The following is a 10,470-nucleotide window of genomic DNA, read 5'->3' as shown; positions in this document are numbered from 1 at the left end:
TCTTTATTATAAATGTTAAAACTCAATAATTCATAGTAATCATAGATCAAGTGGTCATAAGGCTATTAAATTATATCTTGTTTCTCTCTCTCTCTCTCTCTCTCTCTCTATATATATATATATATATATATATACTTGCGTTATAATAGAAATAGGTCTAATCTAGATTCTACGTGCGGATAGACAAATTAGCTGTAAACTTTCCCATCCTTATCAGTGGACAAGATAGACTGGAAAACCACGATTACTACGGATTACCATTGATTCATTGATTGTGCTTTAAGTTAAGTCTAAGTGTAAGAAATTATATCTAGTAATCTAGAGCTATGACTAGCCTAGTATACAGAGGAGTTTATGTAGTATAGACTATACTATACTATACTAGATAATCTAGTTGCTGTTCTAGATCTAGAATCTAGTCTAGTACTGTCTAGTACTAAGACTAAGACTTGGTAAAAGTTGTTAAGAGTTTCTAGAGATAAAATTTAGAATTTATATAGATCTATTATTTATATAGAGTAGTTTATATAAATGCTATTCGGACATCTATAGCCTATAGGCCCAAATTTGAAAGTTTGACTTTGACAGCGCATTATTTTACAATGGTTCGACATAGAAAAGAAAATGAAGTATCAAAATTTTCTTTAGTTAAAGGAGAATAAGGATGACTACTTATATTTGTACCTCTAACCTATAGATTCTATTTGTTATTATATTGAAGGTCAAAGAGGCCGTGTGTTTTCATTTAATTCGGACACATTTGACCCACATTATTTGATTCCGGACACCATAATTTATTTCGGACAGTCTCTATATTTAGGCATCAATAAACTCAGATTTAAATTCTATATTAACATTAACTAAATTTTAAGATCCCCAGGCATAGCCCCTCACATGAAATCATTAAGATGTTCTCAAGCTATGCATAAATCTGAACACAAAAAATAAAAATATGAACTCACTTGTTCTACCAAAATTATGTCACTGGGATTGTGACATCTACACAGACTTTTAGACTTAATTTATGTTTGCATGATTAGATTTGTGTTGAATGTTTGTGGGTTTTTTTGTTTATTCATTTACTAAATATCTAATACCGATGATCTTTTGTAGTATAGTATAGGCTAGGATGGCCATTCTTGCCTAACTGAATCCTCTATATTCTCTCTATATAGATCTAGATCTATCTAGTAGGTCTAGATCTAAGCATTTAACTTCATTCAATGTACCAAGCTCACTCAAAACATTTGCCAATTTATTCGCTAATAAAAAAACAACAACAAACGAACAAATATAATATAAGATCATTAACATTGATGTCCAAAACTGGCTGTCCGAAATACATTTTGGTAAGAAAATCGTAATTTAATTCGGACACCCTATTAATTTTATTTTGTATGGAATCAAGCAACTTTTAAATCAAATAAATTAGCTCTAAAAGCAGAATAAATATTGTCAGGCTCATTAGTATAGACTTAGCCAATAAAAAAATATAGTCTTAACCCTAGGAAGAGATAAAGTCATCCGGGTAACATAGGAAAAAACAACAACCTGACTAACAAATTTGAAATTCGTTTTTCTTACATAAAAAGACAGCTAAATGGAAGGAAATTGGGTCAGAATCATTGGGAAATGGACAAGCACATTATTAAATACAGCACGCTAGTTTTATAATAAATATTAAAATAATTATTTAATGATCACAAAAACAGCAAATGTCCAAATTCATGTAATGTCCGAATTAAATAAACTACTATAGGTGTAGACCTAGATCTAGCCAGGAAAACCAGTGACTTGGCAGAATTTAAGTCAGGGGTTAATATGCATGACTAAATGCATGACGCGTAGGACGTAATCATCTTCTTTTTTGAAGTAACGTCTGTATTATATAAGATAAGATCTAGATTAGAATCTATAATTTTTAAATATTAAATTAATTAAAATTATAGATCTAGATCTATGAATATGACTTTGTATACTATATAGATAGTAATTAGTATCTATAGACTAATTTGAGTCTAGATCTAATACTATATAATTATAAATAATCCTATAAAATATAGATCTAAATCTAGATTTAAGGGGCACGGTGGCTGAGTGTTTTAAAGCACTTGGCTTTTCAACCTGGGGTTGCCTTTTGTAGCTATAAAACTGCACAAACTTGCAGCTTAAAATTGGTTGATATGAATTACGCTTTGACTTTGGAATTTTTTGGTCTTAAAAATCTCGATTGATTAAAATTAGTACATGCTGCACACTATACGTTACGAAGTTTGAACTACAAGAATACCTATCTATGCTGCTGATTGCCATGGGAATGAATAATCTACACCATAAGGCTGAGCACCAACTGATGCATAATCAGACCAATTGTAGGGCCCAGCTACTGCAGCAAATCTTTCTCCACCATCACCAGATAACTAGGTCAATGACTTTCTGTCAAAACAACATAGGCTTGTATTTTGCATGTGCTGCACTATGTATCGCTTGTTGGAGCAGCAACTGGAGCATGATTGCATCTTGAGGGACTGACATCTGATGAACAACAACTTTATGTACAGGTAGTCTATGGCAAGTCGAATTTGCACATGCTGGCTCGATAAGGCTATATACGGGTGCAGTTTGTTTGATTTTGTTTTTAGAATGCGTCCACAACAGCGAGAGATGCTTGTGAGTAGCAAAGTCGAAAAGACAAAGAATAGTTGAAGCCCTTTCTTCTTTACCATCTTCATTGCACTCAGCCTATTAAAGTTTAGTAGGAAACTTGTTTGTTTAAATTTTTTTTACAACTTTATTCAGGAGTTTTGTATTAATAAAGTACCTATTGGAGACCCTAGGCGGCTGCCTAGTTTGCCTAAGGCTGTCCTTGCTAAGATGTTACTGAGGAAGGCGAAGAACTCCACTCTTCCAAAAGACTACCATTTTCTATTACAAGTCCCTTTATCTTCAAAACCTTTGTCTTTTAAGAGTTTGTATGACCTGTATAACTTCAATAACAAGAATTTTTCTTCTATTTTGGTTGGTTGTGAGATGGCTGCCCTATCATCAGCAAAGTTATGATTCTCATGCTTGTTCCACTTCTTTAACAAATCTATTTAATTATTATTTTAATATTTATATTAATAATTTAATTTATATGTTTATATGTTAATTAAAAGTTGCAAACTAAGCAATTTGTTATTAAACTATTTGTAAAATCTAATTCCTATTAGAGATCCTACACATTTCTTTCTAGTCATACTTTGTATTCTTTGTACTTCTTGTATAACTTCAATAATTGACTTAAGTTTCTCTTTTATTTATAGATCTTGACCTATTACTACAGCATGACGAGTCCAATTTTTCATGGACCAGTTGTTTTGACATATTGAGAAATTGTCAAAGAAACAGAATACCTTAAGTTTCTTTTTTTTTTCTGTCCAGACAAGATCATTGCAGTGGTGCTGAATGTAAAGACCTCTGACGTTCCAGAAGCACAAAGTGTGCTGACAAACCAGAGACAATGAACAACAGTAAAAATATTACAGAATATGAAGAGGACGGACCGTTTAAAAGTGACAGTTTTGTGCTTCCCACGTGTATAAGCGTCCCTCATGTCGACAATTTTGGGAAGAAACTAATTCTAGAATCTAGTCAGATAAATGTCTGTGGCAGAAGAAATGATGGATCACAAAGCAAGTTAGGAAGGGCAGTGTCACAGCCATTAGATCCAGAGGAATATCTGCATGATTCATTTGATATAGGAGATATAGAGGATGAGTCTTTCGCTAGCTCATTGAAGCGACGTGCACAGGGGCGAAGGTTAGTTGTTTGTTCCTTCATTATTAGCTCTTAATTGTTGGTTATCAAACAAGGATGTCTTCTTCTACAACTTTTTTTTAAGAAAAGTAAAGCTCAACATTTGAATAAAGCCACTTTTTGCTTTATTGTAATTTAAATGAGCAAGGTATTATATGCCAAATTGGATGGTGTGCATTCTTATTTCTTTCACCAATGGCTGAGATATTTTAATGACAGTATATTGAGTTCTGAAAATAGATACACCAGCAGTTTAATAGATAAAAGTACTTGCAAGGACTCTTAGTACAATTAACTATAAAACAAATGTAAAAATGCTTTTATTTTTAATACTGATAAAATTAAATCAAACATCTAGAGCAATAACAGAATCACCATAATTGTTACTTTGATAGTGTTATTTCCATGTTGTGAGCAGTTGTATGCCCTTTTAAAGTTTCTGCCTTTGTTTTATCTGTATGTTTCAACATGGCATTGGATTTCCACTACCAATGCTTATGTGGTCAACATTCCATTGAGCACTTATTTATTTATTTGATTCCCTTTAGAAATGATAAAATCTTTTTCAAGAACATTCCAAATTATTCTATAGGCTACTCCAATACAAACCAGACAAGCTCAAGACAAAGTCTAGTTTAGCCTAGAGATCACTTTAGCTAGCATACACTTAGTTCTAAATTTATTTACACTAGTTGACTATATTTTTTTCCATTGTAAGTTATTTCTTTTAGTTATATCTGTAATATCACATTCAACAACCTGACTCACACTTTAATATCACTTAGCAAATATTTTTAATACCCTGAATATAAGTGAATGTAATCATTCCTTCATAATTTTCTTTTTTAACAGACGTCATAACAGATCCCTCTATGGTGTCAGCCCAGATTGTAAATTTGGACCAAAAGGATATCTAGCCCAGGGCAGTACTAATCTGTAAGTAGTAGGTCACTTTTCTTTTGATGTTGGCAATATTATTTAAACCTGTTTTCATACACACTAATAAAGTATATATATATATATATATATATATATATATATATATATATATATATATATATATATATATATATATATATATATATATATATATATATATATATATATATATATATATATATATATATAAGGTGGCAGGGCAATTAATAGATATCATAAAAGTTAGTTTGTTTTTTAATGTCTTTAAGCTGGGAGTTTGCGTGAGTGTGTAGAAATAGAAGTATTTCATGTTTTATTATCTCTACCTTGCGCTTTATTTTACATGCACACACACACACACACCACGCTGAAGCAAATTTATTTGGACCAAAGCAAACACAAATTTTTTTATGGTTGTCTAACTTTGTATTGATTATTTTTACTGGTATCTGAGAGATTTCTGTATTTGTGAGAAAAGTGCAATTAGTTTAATAACCGGTTTGTGTTGGACATTTCTATTGATTGCTTCCTGTGGTTCTAATCATTTGTTAATTGACTGAAATGTCACTCAAGTAAGAATATACCTATACGTTTGCTTTCATTATATCAATAGTATACACATTTCAATTAGATCTCTTTAATTCTGTGTGTGTTCTTGTAACATTGCAGACAAAGATTTAATTTCACAATATCCCCAATTTTAAATTATACCTTAGGTCTAAATTTTGTATCCTACTTAACAAAAAATAATACAAATTAGGTCTAATTTTTTTTTTTAAACTAAGCAGAAAAAATTGAAAATGGCAAGCTGTTTAAGAGTTTGAACTCAAGACTTTAGCATGTGAGACAAACAAAATATTAATTAGCAGTTTAATTTAACATTTTGTTATATTTGTCATATAGCTAAGTAATGACCATTTTTTCAAACTGTGAACAAGAATTCATGGTAGCACCTGATAGAAAAGTAGAGTACCTGATAAAATTGTACTACCTAATATAATTGTACTACCTGATAAAATTGTACTACCTAATATAATTGTACTACCTGATAAAATTGTGCTCTCTGATAAAATTGTGCTGTGTTATTTGTTACCTGGTAGAATTTGAAAATCAGAAAGTGTTGAGGAGTCAACTCAATTAGTTTGGAGTGTGATGAAAAGAGAAATGCTGTTCAGTAGCCTTTTATCATGTATCTGTATAAGACTTATTCAGTCTTACACTCCAACTTCAGGTAAATTATGTCTTCCTAAGTGAGACCTTCTCTTTTCCAGCAGGACATTTGTTTGAGGCGGTCCCTGCTATTAAATTGTACTGACACACTGTGTCACACACACACACACTCATTTCCTACATTAAAGAAGGAAAAACTAAGAATAACAACTCAAATTAAAAAAAAAAAAACTTAATCGCTTTAAATAGAAAGACAAAATTTAAAAAATAAATGTTAGCACCAATTACACCTGGATCTAGTTTTGTATTATAGTTCACATTCAACTCAAATTTCTGTCTTCCTCTGTTGAAAGCTCTGCTCTTTGTTGAAATACTTGTTCCCTTGTTTTGGCTCACATAATACATGTATCATCTCTCATCTGTCCCTTTCGTCCTCTGAGTGCTGTGACTTTTTTTGGCTCACATAATACATGTACCATCTCTTATCTGTCACTTTTGTCCTAAGAGTGCTGTGACTTGGTTTGGCTCACATAATACATGTACCATCTCTCATCTGTCACTTTTGTCCTCTGAGTGCTGTGACTTGGTTTGGCTCACATAATACATGTACCATCTCTCATCTGTCACTTTTGTCCTCTGAGTGCTGTGACTTGGTTTGGCTCACATAATACATGTATCATCTCTCATCTGTCACTTTTGTCCTCTGAGTGCTGTGACTTGGTTTGGCTCACATAATACATGTACCATCTCTCATCTGTCACTTTTGTCCTCTGAGTGCTGTGACTTGGTTTGGCTCACATAATACATGTACCATCTCTCATCTGTCACTTTCGTCCTCTGAGTGCTATGACTTGGTTAGGCTCACATAATAAATGTACCATCTCTCATCTGTCACTTTCGTCCTCTGAGTGCTGTGACTTGGTTAGGCTCACATAATACATGTACCATCTCTCATCTGTCACTTTTGTCCTCTGAGTGCTGTGACTTGGTTTGGCTCACATAATACATGTACCATCTCTCATCTGTCACTTTTGTCCTCTGAGTGCTGTGACTTGTTTTGGCTCACATAATACATGTACCATCTCTCATCTGTCACTTTCGTCCTCTGAGTGCTGTGACTTGGTTAGGCTCACATAATACATGTATCATCTCTCATCTGTCACTTTCGTCCTCTGAGTGCTGTGACTTGTTTTGGCTCACATAATACATGTATCATCTCTCATCTGTCACTTTCGTCCTCTGCGTGCTGTGACTCGTTTTGATTTCCCCGTGGCCACACAATTGTATTATTTTTTTGCTCTCATCCAGTCTTTTGAATTTGTGCTATTGGTTTTGGGTAATTTAGATTTTGCCATTGATACAAAATAATACAAATGCTAATGTTGTAAATATATTGTCATGGTTTATTGATTTGTGGCAGTGCATTTTTCTAGAAGATCTTCATTATTAAGCTAACTATCTTAATATTCTGTCAGTTTACATTTTGATTCTAAAAATCAATAAGCCATAAAATAAGAGTTTTATGTAGGGGGCGATATTGTGTCATTCTGAATGTGATCTAAATGTTACCGAAATGTCATTGCACCCAGTATTAACATAAAACAAAAAAGATATAGATGTAGACCCTAGTGCAAAAAGAAGTCACAGTTTCCCCATCTAAATGTACACACAATAGTCTCCTGCAGTTAAACATTCAATATAATTAATTTTATAGGCTATATTTTTCAAAGAATTCAGTACTCCTTTATTTTGGGCCACCGCGCCACTAACGGGGGCTTAGAAAATGTCCTGAAATGTTTGCAAAGTCTTTTCCAATCACTTCATTCTTCTTGCTTCTTGCAAATTTTTTTTTTCGTTGTTTTCAATGTCTACGACGATTTCATTCTAGGACATACTGATATACTGCTGAAAAAGACAAATTAAGTTATACATTTAATTAGTCTGTGCTTACTGGAGCTGTCACCATCGACGCCCATGGTGGTACTCACCAACTAATAGATTTACTAAGAAGGCCTACACTTTATTTTCCTCGTAAAAAGCATGAGCTTGTTACCTTTTTTTCCCTTGGCCTATAAATAGTTTAGCGGTATCCCCGCATAGTACCTATGAAGCCATGTTAGTCTATAAATTGACCCTGCCAGCGTATTGAACAAAAGTGGGACCATGATCTGGCGATGAGGCGTGTTATAAAATGTTGTGTGTATGTGCGTGGGTCAATACATGGAATTCAATTTGAAATGTTTGAATTGGTGTGACTGTGCTGTGTTGATAGTATCAACTGACAGTGTCTATTTAGTTCTGTTACACCTGTTCGATGTTCAGTCTTCAGTTATTGAAATACAATATGGATAGTTTAATTTCTTTGTCGTCAAAGCGTAACAAGAATACAGATTCATTAACAGGAGACGACTTAGGTGTTTAATATTTCTCACATGGGAACATTTCGTCGGTTAGTTGTTGTTGTGTGTGTGTAATTTAATAAGTGCTGAGGGAGAGAAGTTTTGCTGGGGTTTGTGTATCTCCGGAGAATGAACCCTTTTCACGTCGAGAGAGTAGGGCCTTCCCAATCGGTTTAAGGCTAAGGGATACAAGTGCCGAGTTTTCTTAGAAATTTTTACATACGTATTTTTAATGCAGGATATCCCTTTGAGGCACTTTCAAGTGGCTGACCTAGCGCTAATGTAACAAAGTGACTGAGAACTTGTGACAATGTATAATAGCACTCTGGTGTGAGTCCCTTTAATCTTGGCATTATGAAAGGTGAAACATGTTTCTGGGTTGAATTACACAGGTTTGGGGTGATGGGAGGGAGAAAGGTGCTGCAAAAAAAAAATAATTACGTACGACTTAAAGTTTAACCAGCTCAGAATATTGATACATCGTAGTTCTACATCTGTTTGGTTAACATGCATGACTAGATGCATGACGCGCAGGACGTAATCATCTTCTTCTTTTGAAGTAACGTCTGTATTATATAAGAGAAGTAGATAAGATTTCCAGGCTAGTTGAAACCAAACACCGACACGTGGTTTGGCTCTTACACCGACACACAAAGCGTTGCAAGATAAAATAAATAGATCTTTGGGCGTTGACAGCTTTTTATTGGTAGGCAAACTTTAACATTCAGACCAAATGTTCATTTCTGTAATGATTAGAAGTATAGGTATACAATGTGCATTCTAGGTTTCGAAACGAAAATTAAACTTTTGTTAAGTGTTGGAAATACGTATTTAAGAAACACACACACACACACAACACATCATATAGAGATATAAATAGCACATTTTGTTTTACAAACTATATTTTTATAAATGTTACTAAAAGTATATATGAATTATTTCCTCTTACTTACTTGTTAGGATCCGTGTTGGAATCCTGATGAAGGCTGGGATTTGATTCGGGATTGTCGGGGCGGCCACGAGTCCACCCAACGCTAAGTGGTACCTGACTTACAGTGGGGAAGCAAAGGTGGTTGTGCTGACCACATGACACTATCTTTTACAGTCGGTCATAGAAAAATATGACCTTTGCGTCATTCACTATATATTCACCATTATCTGAAAGGGTTACTTCTACTTACTTATTATTTCAAATAACATGCAAGTTCCCCTTTCAGACCTTGAACTTACTTACTACAAGTGTATAGTGTTTTAAAATGGGGCGTTTTTTTATGAATAAACGGCTTGCATAATTAATTTTAAAATCTTAACGTTTCACTTTCAGAAGACAAAAATTAGCCTTTGCACCTAAACTTTGTACTATTTGTTTTATTTTAGATATAAACGTTACGGACGGACGGACAGACAACACAAAACGAATATCAGCTTTTTCCCTTACGGGAGCCACTAAAAATCATCAATCTATTGAATACGGACGCTAATACAATCTAAATAAATGAACTTTTATTATATCACTATTGTGCTATCAGTCAGTTGCGTCCACAGAGGAGAATGCCATGGAAAGGCTATTTCTCTCGTATGTCCACTGTGCTTGGATTAGTTATAACTGTTTATAATACAATAGTATAATGCCTCGGAAAAGAAAAGTTACAGAACTCGAGTAGCTTTGATTCGAGTAACATGTATAGTTTTCGAACAGCCACAAATATACGAAGTTCTGTGACCCTGTGTCAAGAACGTAACATCTTTATGCTATTTTAAAGTGAGTTTTGTGTATGTCAGCCAGAAGATATGAATTCGATTGATGGATAACACGCAATTGCAGTAAAAAAACTGAGAAAAGGCGGACATGTTCACTCTTTAGGCCTATGCCTGCCGAACGTAGGGCACGACCTCAAAACGGAGGGCATGTCCTATTTTTGCCGGACGTCTGGTGACACTAATTATGTTGCTAGATAAAATAGAAACACTGGAAATAGGATGCTAATTGTATTCAGTATTTTGTAAAGGCTGTCATTCCAGAATAAAACGTTTCAAATGATGACATTTAGAGTTAAACATCATCCTTTGTCATTTGAATTACGAAAACTTATGACCGCACTCTGAACTAGAACTCAAACTTTATACGGGGGAGGGGGGGGGGCAAGGTATTTATGTTTTGATTAGCATAGTCCTTGTGTGTGTG

The 10,470-nt window shown here is 33.9% G+C and overlaps 1 protein-coding gene across 3 annotated transcripts in view; it reads left to right on the top strand.

Annotated features, from left to right (window-relative positions):
* Positions 1-266: 266 nt before the first annotated feature.
* LOC106067438 (NAD kinase-like) overlaps positions 267-10,470 on the top strand; it is a 45,493-nt gene continuing 35,289 nt past the window's right edge. The window contains exons 1-3 of one of the 3 annotated variants that reach the window (XM_056008188.1): positions 267-296; positions 3,424-3,801; positions 4,651-4,734. In XM_056008188.1, the coding sequence (XP_055864163.1) occupies positions 3,503-3,801; positions 4,651-4,734 (383 nt within the window). In that variant the 5' untranslated portion in view covers positions 267-296; positions 3,424-3,502. Of the gene's footprint in view, positions 297-3,423; positions 3,802-4,650; positions 4,735-8,024; positions 8,336-10,470 lie in introns of those variants that run through there. The other 2 variants (XM_056008185.1, XM_056008189.1) reach the window with 2 other exon arrangements.

This window comes from Biomphalaria glabrata, chromosome 13 (assembly GCF_947242115.1).
Source record: "Biomphalaria glabrata chromosome 13, xgBioGlab47.1, whole genome shotgun sequence".
Lineage (NCBI taxonomy): Eukaryota > Metazoa > Mollusca > Gastropoda > Planorbidae > Biomphalaria > Biomphalaria glabrata.
This window is presented reverse-complemented; position numbering and strand designations above follow the sequence as displayed.